Source organism: Salvelinus fontinalis, chromosome 19 (genome assembly GCF_029448725.1).
Source record: "Salvelinus fontinalis isolate EN_2023a chromosome 19, ASM2944872v1, whole genome shotgun sequence".
Classification (NCBI taxonomy): Eukaryota; Metazoa; Chordata; class Actinopteri; order Salmoniformes; family Salmonidae; genus Salvelinus; species Salvelinus fontinalis.
Window position 1 is genome coordinate 14,830,805 of NC_074683.1, and position 17,811 is coordinate 14,848,615.

Here is a 17,811-nt window from a genome sequence, read left to right on the forward strand (position 1 = left end):
GTAGTCCATACTCTTTCAGTCTTCTCAGGACCGTTTCCAGGTTAGCCATGTGATCTTTGTGTCTGCATCCTGTTATGATCATGTCATCCAAGACACATTGGGTTCCTGGGATTTCTTGAAAGATGTGGTCAATAGTTCGTTGCCAAATGGCTGGGGTTGATGAAATGCCAAAAACCAGGCTGTTATACCTGTATAGACCTTTGTGTGTGTTTGTCAGGTACTGTTTGGAGCTCTTTTCAACAGGTAGTTGCAGGTAAGCCTGTTTTAGGTCAATTTTACTGAAGTGTTTCCCACCAGCTAGTACAGCAAAAATGTCATCCAGATGTGGCGGGGGGTATTGGCCCACATGCAACATTGAATTCACAGTTACCTTCAAGTCCCATCCCTCCCGGGTAATCGGGCAACTTTTGCAAAAAAATGATGTGAGGGAGTGAGGGAAATCCTGTAAATTAAGAGCACTCAATGTATTCTGAATGATGAGACGTTGAGGATTATAATAAATACCACGTTGATGGTATAAACCAAACCTCTGTGAATCCAACTGTGCACTTCACGTTTCCAGATCATAAACCTCATGTCATATAGTGTCAACTTTTATGATCACAATGTTTGTATGTGGTCATACCCTGGTTTGTTTTGAACAGAATGGGCCTATGTTTGTTTATTGCTTATAAGAAAATGAGCCGCTGCACACGCACGTGAACGCACTCATGACTCCTTTCTATGTGCGCCAACATGTCGATCCATTTCTCCGAGTTGCTTTGTGAAAGCCTAAAACGTTGCAAGATGGTATTTCATAACTTAGCTAGTCATGTTGGAAATGGAACAGGCTTTCAAATCATGCCCACCTGACCCAGATTGTGATTTATAATGGAACTTTTTTTGACTACAGTAATTGTGTGATGGGCGATGCAGGGTTGTGTTCCAAATGAAAAAACAATATAACACTTTACGTTATGTATTTTTTACAGCATATTTTAAAAAACTTGTAGAAAATACCCTTTATTACACTGTCCTAAAAAATGATGACCGTCCTGTCACTTTACTTGGACTAAGAAAATACACCTTATGACTCTGTCAAGAAGCATTATGACCACCATAATCATATAAGCCAGATGGGCCCATCACGTAGATGCCCTTATGTCAGTCATCAGTCAAAAAGAGGGTGTCTTGTCCTGCTCCTTAAATCTTCTCCTTCATTCATCCTAGTCATCAGCAATAGAGCATTGGGGTAGATGTCTGACATCAATGTGTGCACAATTACAATGATAATGTAATATTGTCTTATGTTTCATAAAATGTTATGTAACATGAACATCCTGTTGACAAGTAGGCTATGGTGTAATGGGATGTTTTGTGGGTTTTGACACTCTTTTGTAGGTATCATAACCAGCCATAAAATAAGGAAATATGTCACACAACAGGGTCTAAATATGTCATGACAGTTTTCTGACCATATTATGAAAGGTTATGACACGTTATATTAGCTGTTATGACATGGTTATGACAAAGTGTTACCAAGCACTGTGTGCCTGCTCTAGTTCCTCAACGGCACAGCTAGTAGAGCTGAAAGTACCTTATAGTTGAAGACTCTTCTTTGAGTCATAAAAGTGCATTAAAATTGCTTAGGGAACTATGCCCACTTTAGTGGGGTGTGTGGCCACTTGCACCTACCCCACATTTTCCAGGAGTAGTCTTTAAAAAAAATCAACAGTGTAATATTTGGATTGTCTTGTGTCAGGTGAACTGTTGTCAAACTTTGGTCTAATAATTTCCCCATTATTTCCAAACTGTTCCCTTTCAATTGCTACAATGGTTGTGCATATGCTCTTCATTTTTCTTCTGCAAGAAACATTTCAATTTAGCCCTATCCAAATAGGCCTTAACATCCCACGAGTGTTGTGATTTGGCCAAATTTTTTAGAGGGGCTGAATTTTGCCTCAGTTTTCCTCCTCATTAAGAAATGCATCTGAAAAGACGAGATTTGAGACTTTGAGGCATGCTTTGGTGTGACTGTTTCTTGTGTGTCTTCGCACGTGGGATGTGTATGTACATTCTTCCTGGAAACACTCAACGGTCTAAACAACTTGAAAACAGTCTAAGCAGCTCTAAAGTGGTCCAGTGAGGTTTGCTCTCATTTTTGTCTGGAGGTGGTACTTGAGCCAATTAGCTTTTGTGCTACACTGATGTCGTGATAATCAGAACACTCTTTTTCAGCCGAAGCGTCCGGCGTGAGACCATGGTAAAGTTAGAGGTTTTCAACCGTTAAAGTTAGTTTTTCATAACAGTTCCTTTTAAAAATATTTTCTCCCTCTCCCTCTCCACCCTGCCCCTCCCTCCCTCAGATCTACTACACAGGGAAGTATCAGAGCCTTGGCATCAAGCAAGGTGGTCCGTCGGCAGGTAAATGGGTGGAGCTGCCTGTCACCAAGTCCCCTAAGATCATCCAGTTCTCGGTGGGCCATGACGGCTCACACGCCCTGCTGGTGGCCGAGGATGGCAGCGTGTTCTTCACCGGCTCTGCCAGCAAGGGAGAGGATGGAGAGTCCAGTAAGTATGGATGATAACACACACGTACACAGACGGGAAGGAAGTGATTCAAGATGCCGCTGACGGATATTTAGTGACTTTTCTTTTCATGTTTATCTTAATTTTTTTCGTACAGAAAGTTCATACTATTATCACATGACCGCCAAGTACTTCTAGACATAAGATCGACAGTTGGTAACCTTGATTTCGAATTCAACATCGACTCAGATGTTCCCTTGTTCATGCCTTTGTTTTGTGGGCTACCAAAACGCTGCAGGTGTAGACGCCGTAGACGAGCCGTCTTCCTTGTGAGACTGAGACGAAGAGAAAATCGACTGGCACTCCCCTCTGTTCTTTTTGACAAATGTCCAGTCAATCGAGAATAAGATGAGAGACTCTCGAACAAAGCTCTTCCATCAGACAAACTTGAAAAGCTGCAATATTGTATGTCTTGCAGAGATGTGGATGGATGACTATACCTAGAACTCAGGGGTTTCTCCATGCAGCGGCATGATTGGACAAAGGCGGCCTCGGGCAAGTCCAAAGGGGAGGGGTGTGCCTCTTCATAAACAACTAGTGCGCTGCTTCCGTTGTGAAAGAAATCTTAAGCTTTTGCTCACCTGATAAAGAATACCTCTAGGTAAGCTGCATAATCTACCAAGAGTTGTCATCCGTAATTTTCACGAATGTCTAAATCCCTCATAGAACCTACACCGCTAAGGCACTCAACAAACTATATATAGGGCCATAGAAAAACAAGAAAACCACTCACCCAGAGGCAATGTTTCTGGTGGGCGGAGACTTTAAAGCTGGGAGACTTAAAACCGTTGTACCTCACATTTACCAACACGTCTCCTGAGCCACTAGGGGTACTAAAACTCTAGACCATTTTTATTCTACCCACAGAAACGCATACAAGGCCCTCCTTTTAGCAAATCTCAGCAAACACCAAAAGCTCAAACAGGATGTACCAGTGATGCGCTCAATACAGAAGTGGTCCGATGTAGCAGACGCAAGGCTACAATACTGTTTTGCTAGGACAGACTGGGATATGTTCCAAAATTCACCCAATAGCATTGAGGAGTTTACCACTTTACCAGTCACGGGCTTCATTAATAAGTGCATAGACAATGTCGTCCCCACTGTGACTATACAAACATATCCAAACCAAAAACCATGGATTACAGGCAATATCCGCGCTGGGCCAAAGGCTAGAGCTACTGCTTACAAGAAACGGGACATAGACACATGCAAGAAAGCCCGCTCCGACCTCCGAGACATCAAACATGCTAAAGGACAATATTGGAGGAAGGTGGAATCTAATTACACCGGCTCTGACGCAGCGCTTGCAGGTTCTATCGGATTACAAAGGGAAACCCAGTCGTGACATGTCCAGTGATGGAGAACTCCCAAACAAGCTAAGTGCCATAAAACATTGAGTCTTGTGTGAAAGCCCTTTCTCCAAATGACTGTATGATCCCGCTCTCCGTGGCCAATGTGAGTACAACGCTCGCAAGGCCACCGGGTCAGACGGAATACCAGGGCACATTCTCAAAGCATTGGCAGACCAGCTGGTGAGTGTCTTCACTGACGTTTTCAATCTCTCCTTGTTCCAGTCTGTAAACCCAACATGTTTCAAACTGTTCACAATAACAACCTGCCTAAATGACTTTCACCCTGTAGCACTCACATCTGTAATTATGAAGTGCTTTGAAAAGCTGGACATGACACAATCAACATCATCATCCCAGACAACCTGGACCCACTCCAATTCACATACCGCCCCAACAGATCCACAGATAACACGATCTCAATTGCATTTAACACTGCCCTCTCCCGTTTGGACAAGCGGGGAAATAACTATGTGAGAATGCTATTTACAGACTAAAGCTCGGTGCATGGTCACGCATGACTCCAACACCAAGTTTGCTGACGACACAAATTTGGTAGGCCAAATCACCGACGGCTATGAGACGGTCTACAGGGAGGAGGTCGGAGACTTAGCAGTATGGTGCCAGGATAACAACAACATAAAACGATGTGAAGCTAAAGTGTGAAGCTAAAGTCATTCCGCTACCCAAGAATAGAAAAGCACCTTTTTCTGTCTCAAATAGCCGACCAGTCAGCCTGTGACCAACCCGTAGTAAACTTCTGGGAAAAATGGTGTTTGGCCAGATACAATGCTATTTTACAGTAAATAAATTGACAATTTCAGCACGCTTATAGGGAAGGACACTCAACAAGCACAGCACTTACATAAATGACTGATTGTCTGAGAGAAATTGATGAAAAAATTATTGTGGGGGCTGTCTTGTTAGACTTCTGTGCGGCTTTTGACATTATTGATCATAGTCTGGGGCTGGAAAACTTTATTTGTTATTTGTTAGTTTCAGAGTGGGTGGCAAGGATTAAGTTAGCCCTAAATAATTCTAAAACTAAAAGCGTTGTATTTGGAACTAAACCCTAAACCTCAACTAAATCTTGTAATAAATAATGTGGAAATTGAGCAAGTTGATATGACTAAACTTCTTGGCGTAACACTAGATTCTAAACTGTCATGGTGAAAACATATTGATGCAGTAGTAGCTAAGATGGAGAGAAGTCTGTCTATAATAAAGCGATACTCTGCCTTAACAACACTATCAACAAGGAAGGTCCTACAGGCCCTAGTTTGCCACAAAAAAAGACTTAGCAAAATTGCAATAAGCTCACTTGGATGTGCACAGAGAGCTAATATTAAAAATATGCATGTCAATCTCTCCTGGCTGAAAGTGGAGGAGAGACTGACTTCATCACTGCTTTTATTTATGAGAGGTATTGACATGTTGAATGCACCGAGATGTCTGTATAAACTACTGACACACATCTCGGACACCCATGCATTCCCCACAAGACATGCCACTTGAGGTCTCTTCACAGTCCCCAAGTCCAGAACAGACTACGCGGGGACTGTGAAGCAACACAAACATTGACACTCACACAGGCACACGCACTATACATACACATGGATTTAGTACTGTAGATATGTGGTAGTGGTGGAGTAGGGGCCTGAGGGCACACTGTGTTGTGAAATCTGTGACTGTATTGTAAAGTTTTAAAATTGTATTAACTGCCTTCATTTTTCTGGACCCCAGGAAGAGTACAAATAGCGTAAGGTCTGAATACATATGTAAATAAGGTATTTTTGTTTATTTTGCAAAAAATTCCAAAACCTGTTTTCTCTGTCATTATTGGGTATTGTGTGTAGATTGATGAGAGACAAAAAAAACGACTTAATACATTTTACAATAAGGCTGTAACGTAACAATGTGGAAAAAGTCAACGGGTCTGAATACTTTCCGAATGCACTTTATACCGACACAACACAAATGCACACACACATACACTACCAGTCAGAAGTTTTAGAACTCGCTCAAGGGGTTTTCTTTATTTTTTTACTGTTTTCTACATTGTAGAATAATAGTGAAGACATTAAACGATGAAATAACACATGTAATCATGTAGTAACCAAAAAAAATGTTAAATCAAAAAAATATTTTATGTTTGAGATTCTTCAAAGTAACCACCCTTTGCCTTGATGACAGCTTTGCACACTCTTGGCATTCTCTTATCCAGCTTCATGAGGTAGTCACCTGGAATGCATTTCAATTAACAGGTGTGTCTCCTTAAAAGTATTTATTTCCTTAATGCGTTTGAGCCAATCATTTGTGTTGTGACAAGGTGGTGGGGGGGGGGGGGTGTATACAGAAGATAGTCCTATCTGGTAAAAGACCAAGTCCATGTTATAGCAAGAACAGCTCAAATAAGCAAAGAGAAATGAGTCCATCATTATTTTAAGACATGAAGGTCAGACAATCTGCAAATTTTTTACAACTTTGATAGTTTCTTCAATTGCAGTAACAAAAACCAAGCACTCTGAAACTGGCTCTCATGAGGGCCGCTACTGGAATGGAAGACCCAGAGTTACCTCTGCTGCAGAGGATAAGTTCATTAGAGTTACCAGTCTCAGAAATTGCAGCCCAAATAAATGCTTCAGAGTTCAAGTAACAGACATCAACATCAACTGTTCAGAGGAGACGGCGTGAATCAGGCATTCACGGTCGAATTGCTGCAAAGAAATCACTACTAAAGGACACCAATAAGAAGAAGAGACTTGCTTTGGCCAAGAAACACAAGCATGGACATTAGACCGGTGGAAATCTGTCCTTTGGAGATTTTTTGTTCCAACCTCCGTGTCTTTGTGAGATGCGGTGTGGGTGAATGGATGATCTCCGCATGTGTATTTCCCGCATGGAGGAGGAGGTGTTATGGTGTGGGGGTGCTTTGCAGGTGACGCTTTGATTTATTTAGAATTCAAGGCATACTTAACCAGCATGGCTACCACAGCATTCTGCAGCGATACGCCATCGCATCTGGTTTGCGCTTAGTGGGACTATCATTTGTTTTTCAACAGGACAATGACCCAACACACCCCCTGGCTGTGTAAGGGCTATTTGACCAAGAAGGAGAGTGATGGAGTGCTGCAGCAGATGACCTGCCCTTCACAATCACCCGACCTCAACCAATTTGAGATGGTTTGGGATGAGTCAGACCGCGGAGTGAAGGATAAGCAGCCAACAAGTGCTCAGCATATGTGGGAACTCCTTCAAGACTGTTGGAAAAGCATTCCAGGTGAAGTTGGTTGAGAGAATGCCGGGAGTGTGCAAGGCGGTCATCAAGGCAAAGGGTGGCTACTTTGAAGAATCTCAAATATAAAATATATTTTGATTTGTTTAACACTTTTTGAGTCCATATGTTTTATTTCATAGTTTTGATGTCTTCACTATTATTCTACAATGTTTAAAAATAGTACAAATAAAGAAAAACCCTTGAATGAGTGGGTGTTCTAAAACTTTTGACCGGTAGTGTACAAACACACTTTTACACTCATTATAAGCTGATGCTCTGTTCTTTATTTTACTCGTATTATTATATATCCTGATGGCTAGTCACTTTACCCTGCCTTCATGTGCATATCTACCACAAATACCTCATACCCCTGCACATCGATCTGGTACTGGTACTCAATAGGCCGCAGAAGCTTCCACCCTTAAACCTGCTGTTTTCTATTGTGCCCTTTGATTCATTACTGGTGATAATTGTAGAACTCACCATTGTGTATTGTTTCAAAAAGGTTGCTTAGTTTATTTACAAAGCGCTCCTGCAGAAACACTCATGAAGATCAAACAATAGAATACAGTACAAGAGCACAAGATAGTGCTAGAGGTTCCAAGGGTGGCTTCTGATTTGGGTAGAGCTGCTTTTGGTTTTTATATTCCACAAATGTTGCACGGAGGATCAGGCTTGAATGCCTGTTGGTCTTTCGGGATTTTAAAACATTAGTGGGGATTGCTCTAAGTGAAGATTTATTTTTTATGATCATGTTTTGTTATTTTCTTTTATGTAGTTTAGTAATTGTGTGTTTGTATTGTGTAGGGTTCGTTTGAAAAAGAGGCGTGGGCTCAATATGACACCCCGTTAAAATAAAGGTTCATTAAAGTCCCCGTATACAGCTTAATTCTGGAATATTTTATTCCTCTTGTGTTACTATTTGTTTTGTTGGTAAGGGCTCGTAAAGCAAGCATTTCACGGTGAAGTCTACAGCCCTTGTATTCGGCTCATGGGATAAATACATTTTTTTATTATATTTCACACCTACACAGACGAGAACACACATGGATGAGAACAGACATCGCTTTCACACACACACAACAACAAAAAATAACATTCTGTGTCTTTTGGTAAGGATGACGGTCTTCAATGAGAAAAGCATTTTATTCAGAATAAATTCCAACGAACTTTGACCTATCACTATCACATTTATCTACCACTTCACCAGTGTTGTCTTTTGCACGGAGACATCTGTTTTATCTCTACGGTCTACTCTCCAGCCAAAAGCCGGCGCCAACCGAAGCCCTACAAGCCCAAGAAGATGATGAAGCTGGAGACCAAGACGGCGGTGAACACGGCCTGCAACAACGGCAGCAGCGGCATCGTCACCAAAGACGGAGAGCTCTACATGTTCGGCAAGGACGCCATCTACAGCGACAGCACCTGTGAGTGGGGTAGAGACAGGGGAACAGGTTTATTTTGGGTTGTGTTTGGCAAATGTTCACAATTGTTAATGTGCGTTAGCGATGCTGATGAGCTTGATTGGGACAGAGGGGCTTTATCTGGGTAGTGTTCATTCGTGCACATGTTTCATAAATGAAAAATATTATACTGACATATTACAATGTGGCTATCAAAGACAGCTTTATTAAAAGCCTTGTTGGTTTGATAATGTTCTTTTGTAGCCTGGAAATTCAGACTGAGTTCTGTTCCGTTAAGTGGAACGTAGCATGATTGTTGGGATGAGGCTAGGTCTTCAACAGTCACTATACAGTATCATTGTGTTCTGCCGTCTCTCTTGTGCCCCTTCCAGGCCAGGTTTCAGACCTGAAGGGTCACATTGTAACCCAGGTAGCCATGGGGAAGGCCCACACCTGTGTCCTGACCAAGATCGGAGAGGTCTGGACGTTTGGGGTTAACAACAAGGGCCAGTGTGGCCGAGAAACCGGGGCCATGAACCAGGCAGGGAAAGGTAACATGCATGATGGACACACATACACTATGCACATACACACGCATACACGGATGCACGCATGAGCACACCAATTACCCCCCCCCCCCCCCCCCCCCCCCCAACGCAAACATACTTTATTATACCATATGCACACATAAACACAGACCCACATTTTTTGGGGGGGGCATGTATATTTACTGTATTTTGCATGTATCACCCATGTGTGTGAAAACGCACTTTAAATATAATAAACATGTCTTCTCTACACCCTGTAGCATTTGGCATTGAGAGCATGGCGACGGCCATGGAAGAGGATCTGGAGGATGAGCTGGAGGAGAAGGAGGAGAAGAGCATGATGTGCCAGCCGGGCATGCACAAGTGGAAGCTGGACCAGTGCATGGTGTGCACCGTGTGTGGAGACTGCACCGGCTACGGAGCCAGCTGTGTCAGCAGCGGACGGCCCGACAGAGTACCCGGAGGGTAATGCTGGGCATACACTACATGACTTCTAAAACCTTAACAACTTGGACATGCTCACATTTCCGGATGTCCTTGTCACACATCTTTCTTTCATTCCGTCCATCCTCAACCCCAGGTTTCTCCGTTGTCGTAGGAAGGAAATGCAGACATATATATATATATATATATATGGGAAAATACACGTTTTAAAATTTCGACTAAGATTTTTTTGTTGTCGGGGAAATGGTTAAGTCTATTTTCTATTTCTAGTGTGCTCAGTGAACTGTCTTTACTAATCACTATTGCAGAGTCAGAATGCTGATCAGATGCACTAATATTTGTTTCTCTGTGTTTGTGTGATTTTGTTTGTCTTGTGTCTTTGTGGATGTCTGTGTTTGCTCGTGTTTATTTTGATGTTTGTCTCTCTGTATGTGTGTGTGTCTACTTGTGTAATTTGTTGTGTGTGTGTATCTCTCTCCCTCTCAGTATCTGTGGCTGTGGTTCGGGGGAGTCTGGCTGCTCAGCGTGTGGCTGCTGTAAGGCCTGCGCCAGGGAGCTGGATGGACAGGAGGCTAGACAGAGGGGCATCTTTGACGCTGTCAAGGAGATGATACCACTAGACCTACTACTAGGTATAACACACAATAACAGTTGCTCAATATACATTACATGACCAAAATTATTTGGACACCTGTTTGTCGAAAATCTTATTCCATAGTCTTGGGCATTAATATGAAATTGGTCCCCCCTTTGCAGCTTGAATAGCCTCCACTCTTCTGGGAAGGCTTTCCACTAGATGTTGGAACATTGCTGCAGGGACTGGCTTCCATTGAGCCACGAGCATTAGTGAGGTCGGGCACTGATGTTGGGCGATTAGGCCTGGCTCGCAGTCGGCGTTCCAATTTATCCACTGATCTGTGATCTCGACAAACCTTTCTGTATAGACCTGGCTTTGTGCTCAGGGACATACTCATGAAAGGGCCTTCCCTCAAACTGTTCCCACAAAGTTGGAAGCACAGAATCGTCTAGAATGTCATTGTATGCTGTAGCGTTAAGATTTCCCTTCACTGGAACTAAGGGGCCCAGGCTCGAACCATGAAAAACAGTCCCTGACCATTATTCCTCTTCCACCAAACCTTACAATTGGCGTTATGCATTGGGGCAGGTAGCGTTCTCCTGGCATAGCAGAATCCACTAATTTGTAGAGGTGTCCACATACATTTGTATATGTAGTCTATCTGCATGTTCCGGTTTGATGTATTCATTTGCAAACAGTCATGACCCACAAGACATCAATGTTGTCTGCTTCTTTTATGTATCTTTTGTCTGTCATTCCATGTCAGCACATTGCTTAAACATTGCTACATGTCTCACACAGTGTTTTCCCTAGACCAGGAATGGGTTAGTTAAAGAACATGTAGTCAGTTGCTTAGTTCATAGACTTTATATATTTTTTATTGATTGATAATATCGTTCAGTCTGAACTTAAATGACTAAATCCAGGAAGTGGTAGAAAGTTATAAAGGAATTTCTTCCATCGCAGTATTTTCAATTGAGCTATTAGCAGCGCTATTTAGCAAATTTGTTTGATTTTGTGGTGTCAAAACGGTGAGCTTATTAATATTCTTAATCAAAAGTATGGGCAAAAGGGAATTATTGACTATAAAAAGATTGTAATGTTCTCATCATATAATTCCTACATCTGTATCCAAGATGGCGTAGCAGTGTGTTTGTCTTTGTCTTATCCTGTGTAAATAGTCTTTTTTTTTTTGTCGTATATATTTTAATCTCACTTTCTATCTACGAACTAAATATACTTTCCTGCAACCCGCCTCACCCAATGTGGTACGTATCTGCTACTTTTATTCCTTATAACTGGAACCTCCATCTGGAGCTAACTAGCTACTAGCGATCAGTCGTTGTTAGCCATGGCTAGCGGTCGTCACCTTTAGCTCGGACAATACCTGCCGGTCTGCACAGCGCGATATCAACCCAGAGCATATCGGACTGCTTCTCCCTGCCACATCACCGGATTCCTGCCGCAAGCTCTGGGCCATTACACCGGATCATCGCAGTTAGCTAGCTGCAACCGAGTGGCTACTGTTAGCTAACGCCTCTGTCCCGAAGCAAGCACTAGTTAGCCTTGAGTTAGATTTGAGCTAGGCCCATAGACCAGCTAATTATTGGGCTACAATACCTATTTTGCCAATTGGCCTGGACCCTTCATTGTCGACACGGAGCCCCGCCGATCCATCACGACTGGTCTGCCGACGTAATCATCTGATGTGGTTTCAACAGGCTTTTCCGTTGCGGTTCCGCCGAAGACCCATCCGTTATCCCCGGCCCGCTAGCTTTCTGAACGCTGTGTGTCCTGCTCGCCTAGCGTAGTACTGACTACTGAACTGCTCCCTGACTCCCCTATTGCTGCTCATTAGACCCTATGATCACTCGGCTACACTGCTGATGCCTGCTGGACTGTTCACTAAAGCGGTACCTCTTTTGGTTTATCTGTCGGCCTCAGCCTCGAACTCAGGCCCTGTGTGTACCAAATGACACGCTCTGTCCATTCATCGCCATTTTCCCGTTGTTGTCTTAGCTCTTCCGATCACCACCCGTGATTGCTTTATGCCCGTCTAATGTCAATATTCCTTGTCTAGCGCTTTCTCGGTTAGTTCTCATTGTTTTATTTCACTGTAGAACCCACTGTCCCACTCAACATGCCTTAGATAGCTCTTTTGTCCCACCCCCCACACATGCGGAGACCTCACCTGGCTTAACTAGTGTCCCCAGAGACGCAACCTCTCTCATCGTCACTCAACGCCTAGGTTTACCTCTACTGTACTCACATCCTACCATACCCTGTCTGTACATTGTGCCTTTAATCTATTCTACCACGCCCAGAAATCGGCTCCTTTTACTCTGTTCCCAACGCACTAGACGACCAGTTCTTATAGCCTTTAGCCGTACCCTTATCCTACTCCTCCTCTGTTTTTCTGGTGATGTAGAGTTTTTAATCCAGGCCCTGTATTCCCCAGTACCACACCTATTCCCCAGGCGCTCTCATTTGATGCCTTCTGTAACCGTAAAAGCCTTGATTTCATGCATGTTAACATCAGAAGCCTCCTCCCTAAGTTTGTTTTATTCACTGCTTTAGCACACTCCGCCAACCCTGATGTCCTAGCCGTGCCGCCTGAATCCTGGCTTAGGAAGGCCACGAAAAATTATGACGTTTTCCATCCCCAACTACAACATTTTCCGTCAAGATAGAACTGCCAAAGGGGGCGGAGTTGCAATCTACTGCAGAGATAGTCTGCAGAGTTCTGTCATTCCTGCCAGGTCTGTGCCCAAACAGTAAGAGCTTCTACTTAAAAAAAAAACCTGGACACCATATGTGAATTGATTGCCCCCCATTTATCTTCAGAGTTCATACTGTTAGGTGACCGAAACGGGGATATGCTTAACCCCCCGGCCATCCTACAATCTAAGCTAGATTCCCTCAAGCTCAAATTATCAAGGACCCTACCAGGTACAACCCTAAATCCGTAAACACGGGCTCCCTCCCAATTTGCCCTCTGCTTGTCTTCAACCAGGATCTCAGTGATCATTGCCTGCGCCCGTAACGGGTTCGCGGTCAAACGACCACCCCTCATCACTGTCAAACACTCCCTAAAACACTTCAGCGAGCAGGCCTTTCTAATCGACCTGGCCCGGGTGTCCTGGAAAAATATTGACCTCATCCCGTCAGTAGAGGATGCCTGGTTATTCTTTAAAAGTGCTTTCCTCACCATCTTAAATAAGCATGCCCCATTCAAAAAATGTAGAACTAATAACAGATGAAGCCCTTGGTTCACTCCAGACTTGACTGCCCCTGACCAGTACAAAAACATCCTGTAGTGTAATGCATTGGCATCGAATATTCCCCGCGATTTGCAACTTTTTTTTTCAGGGAAGTTAGGAACCAATATACGCAGTCATTTAGGAAAGCTAAGGCTAGCTTTTTCAAACAGAAATTTGCTTCCTGTAGCACAAATTCCCAAAAGTTTTGGCACTATATAGTCTATGGAGAATAAGAGCACTTCCTCCCAGCTGCCCACTGCACTGAGGATAGGAAACACTGTCACCACCAATTAATCTACGATAATTGATGATTTCAATAAGCATTTTTCTATGGCTGGTCATGCTTTCCACCTTGCTTCCCCTACCCCGGCCAACAGCTCTGCACCCCCCACAGGAACTTGCCCAAGCCCCCTCCGCTTCTCCTTCACCCAAATCTAGATAGCTGATAATCTGAAAGAGCTGCAAAATCTGGACCCCTACAAATCAGCCAGGCTAGACAATCTGGACCCTCTCTTTCTAAAATTCTCCGCTGCAATTGTTGCAACCCCTGTTCAACCTCTCTTTCGTATCGTCTGAGATCCCTAAAGATTGGAAAGCTGCCTCGGTCATCCCCCTCTTCAAAGCTGGAGACACTCTAGACCCAAACTGTTACAAACTCTTGTCAATTCTGCCCTGCCTTATGTCTTCGAAAGCCAAGTGAACAAGCAGATCACTGACCATTTCGAATCCCACCGTACCTTCTCCGCTATGCAATCTGGTTTCCGAGCTGGTCATGGGTGCACCTCAACCATGCTCAAGGTCCTAAACGATATCATAACCGCCATCGATAAAATACAGTACTGTGCAGCTGTCTTCATTGACCTGGCCAAGGCTTTTGACTCTGTCAATCAATGCATTCTTATCGGCAGACTCAATAGCCTTGGTTTCTCAAATTACTGCCTCGCCTGGTTCACCAACTACTTCTCAGACAGAATTCAGTGTGTCAAATCGGAAGGCCTTTTCTTCCGACCTCTGGCAGTCTCTATGGGGGTGCCACAGGGTTCAATTCTCGGACCTACTCTTTTCTCTGTATATATCAATGTCGCTCTTGCTGCTGCTGATTCTCTGATCCACCTATACGCAGACGATACCATTCTGTATACATCTGGCCCTTCTTTGGACACTGTGTTAACTGACCTCCAAACGAGCTTCTATGCCATACAGCTCTCCTTCTGTGGCCTCCAACTGCTCTTAAATGCTAGTAAAATGAAATGCATGCTCTTCAACCGATCGCTGCCCGCACCCGCCCGCCTGACTAGCATCACTACTCTGGATGGCTATGACTTAGAATATGTGAACAACTACAAATACCTAGGTGTCTGGTTAGACTGTAAACTCTCCTTCCAGACTCACATTAAGCCGTCTTCAATCCAAAATTAAATCTAGAATCGGCTTCCTATTTGGCAACAAAGCCTCCTTCACTCAAGCTGCCAAACATACCCTCGTCAAACTGACTATCCTACTGTTCCTTGACTTCGGCGATGTCATTTACAAAATAGCCTCCAACACTCTACTCAGCAAACTGGATGTAGTCTATCACAGTGCCATCCGTTTTGTCACCAAAGCCCCATATTCTACCCACCACTGGGATCTGTATGCTCTCGTTGGCTGGCCCTTGATTCATATTTGTCGCCAAACCCACTGGCTCTAGGTCATCTATACGTCTCTGCTTGGTAAAGTCTTGCCTAATCTGAGCTCACTGGTCACCATAGCAACACCCACCCATAGCACGCACTCCAGCAGGTATATTTCACTGGTCATCCCCAAAGCCAACACCTCCTTTCCTTCCACCTCTCTACTGCCAATGACTGGAAAGAATTGCAAAAATCACTGAAGCTGGAGACTCATATCTCCCTCACTAACTTTAAGCATCAGCTGTCAGAGCAGTTCACCGATCACTGCACCTGTACACAGCACATCGGTAAATAGCCCACCCAACCTACCTCATCCCCATATTATTTATTTTTTGTTTTTTTTGCACCCCAGTATCTCTACTTGCACATCATCTGCACATCTATCACTCCAGTGTTAATGCTAAATTGAAAATCTTTCTAAGAGGATTTTTTAACCGGGCCAGGTGCCTTTCTATTAGGAGGAATTAGTAATGTGAACCAATAGTGAGAAAGTGTGATTTGGTTAGAATTTTGAGTCTAGTGAAACAGTAAAATTACCTCATATCAGTTTCAAGGCAAATGTATAGACGCATCGCTTCTCCATGTCTCCTCCCGCCATCATTCATCCATGTTATGTGTTGTCTCCTCCACCTGGTTCTCTCTTTGGTGTGTGTTTCAGCTGTGCCTGTCCCTCCCCCACCAGGAGTCAACATCCAGGAGCACATCCAGATCCGGCAGGAGGAGAAACGCCAGCGGATCAACCGCCGACACCGGCTGGAGGAGGGACAAGGTATGGGCTAGGAGGGGTTAGGGGAAGATCTGTGTGTGTGTGTTTTGGTTTGGAGAGCAGAAAGAGAGCAGAGGATCAAATATTGAGCATAGTTACAGTGGTGGGTGTGGGTTTGTGGATGTCGGCAGGTAAGAGTTTGGTAAGCCCAAATTGTTGCATATACACTGACTCTGCATGCAATGAACGCAAGAGAAGTGACACAATTTCACCTGGTTAATATGGCCTGCTAAACTGGATTTCTTTTAGCTAAATATGCAGGTTAAAAAATATATACTGCTGTGTATTGATTTTAAGAAAGGCATTGATGTTTATGGTTAGGTACACATTGGCGCAACGATACGCACCGCATCGATTATATGCAACGCAGGACACGTTAGATAAACTAGTAATATCATCAACCATGTGTAGTTAACTAGTGATTATGATTGATTGATTGTTTTTTATAAGATAAGTTTAATGCTAGCTAGCAACTTACCTTGGCTTCTACTGCATTCGCGTACCAGGCAGGCTCCTCATGGAGTGCAATGTAATCAGGTGGTTAGAGCGTTGGACTAGTTAACTGTAAGGTTGCAAGATTGAATCCCCGAGCTGACAAGGTAAAGATCTGTCATTCTGCCCCTGAACGAGGCATTTAACCCACCGTTCCTAGGCCGTCATTGAAAATAAGAATGTGTTCTTAACTGACTTGCCTAGTTAAATAGATGAAATAAAGGTGTAAAAAATAAAATAAAAAACCTGCCAAATCGGTGTCAAAAAATACAAATTTCCGATTGTTATGAAAACTTGAAATCGGCCATTCCAATTAATCGGTCGACCTCTTGTGCCAAGAAGACTCGAGGCTGTAATCGCTGCTGAAGGCGTTTCAACAAAGTTCTGAGTGAAGGTCTGAATGTGGTATTTCAGTTTTTTTTTATACATGTAAATAAAAATTGCATTGTTATTATGGGGTATTGTGTGTAGATTGATGAGGGGGGGGAAACAATTTAAGCAATTTCAGAATAAGGTTGTAATGTAACAAAATGTGGAAAATTCAAGGTGTCTGAATACTTCCCGACTGTAGAGAAGGTTAGCATGCCAGTTAGCCACGCTGACACCTGTCAGTGCCCTATTTGTTGATGTTTATCAACGCCACGTGGAAATTCCCACACCCAATTCGTGAATATGTACAAGATGCCTTCATCATTCTTTGGAGTTGGAACCTAAATGTGCATTCCCTCTCTAGGACAGCTCCTTCAAATGTGATTGCAACAATGCGATTGCTACAAAAAAAATAAAAAATAATTCACGATATACGGTGTATAGCCATTGATTCTTGAAGAATATAACTTATAAATGCATAATTTATCTAACCCCATCAGAACCGAAAATATAAGCTTTTTCTACTCGTTTGTAAACGATGCAATTGTAAACAAACACCATATAGCTTCAAAACATGGTTAGGACTATAATTTTGATCTCAGGGATGGTCAGTCCATGCATCCATAGCTCTGTCTATGAATTTGACAGTGGTTACATTTCTCCAGCCCCATCCCCCAGCTGTTTCCTGAAACAGTGGGGTGGTGACAGATTTGCACTTTTTTGATCTGCCCCTTTTAATTAAAGACCCATTCTAAATTGGTTTCCTCTCTCTGGGGCATCTCTGGTGCGGAGAATAAGAAACAATTGGGAGTCTATGTTAATTCTTCTTCTGCTTTGGCACTCGAGTCCTTGGACGGCGACACTACTTTTGTTAAAGAAAAATCTGTATGACAGACCAACTCGATTGAACAACTCTCTAAGCAGCAGAGTAGATTTCTTACAGTGGCCGTCGACTTATACAGCAGAATTAGATGCATGTGAAACATCAGGCGTTGTCAAAGTACCTAGCCTCAACAAGCAGATTATTATGGGATAGATCAGAGAGGAGGGAAGTTGTGACGGCTAGACTTCCGACACCAATT

The 17,811-nt window shown here is 43.3% G+C and overlaps 1 protein-coding gene across 20 annotated transcripts in view; it reads left to right on the forward strand.

Annotated features, from left to right (window-relative positions):
- The window catches only part of mycbp2 (MYC binding protein 2), a 211,337-nt gene that overhangs the window by 62,161 nt on the left and 131,365 nt on the right, over positions 1 to 17,811 (forward strand). For 18 of the 20 annotated variants that reach the window (XM_055870888.1, XM_055870878.1, XM_055870882.1 and 15 more), the window contains 6 exons: positions 2,346 to 2,550; positions 8,460 to 8,624; positions 8,993 to 9,151; positions 9,409 to 9,613; positions 10,079 to 10,224; positions 15,761 to 15,871. In XM_055870888.1, the coding sequence (XP_055726863.1) occupies positions 2,346 to 2,550; positions 8,460 to 8,624; positions 8,993 to 9,151; positions 9,409 to 9,613; positions 10,079 to 10,224; positions 15,761 to 15,871 (991 nt within the window). The remainder of the gene's footprint in view (positions 1 to 2,345; positions 2,551 to 8,459; positions 8,625 to 8,992; positions 9,152 to 9,408; positions 9,614 to 10,078; positions 10,225 to 15,760; positions 15,872 to 17,811) is intronic. The other 2 variants (XM_055870885.1, XM_055870897.1) reach the window with 1 other exon arrangement.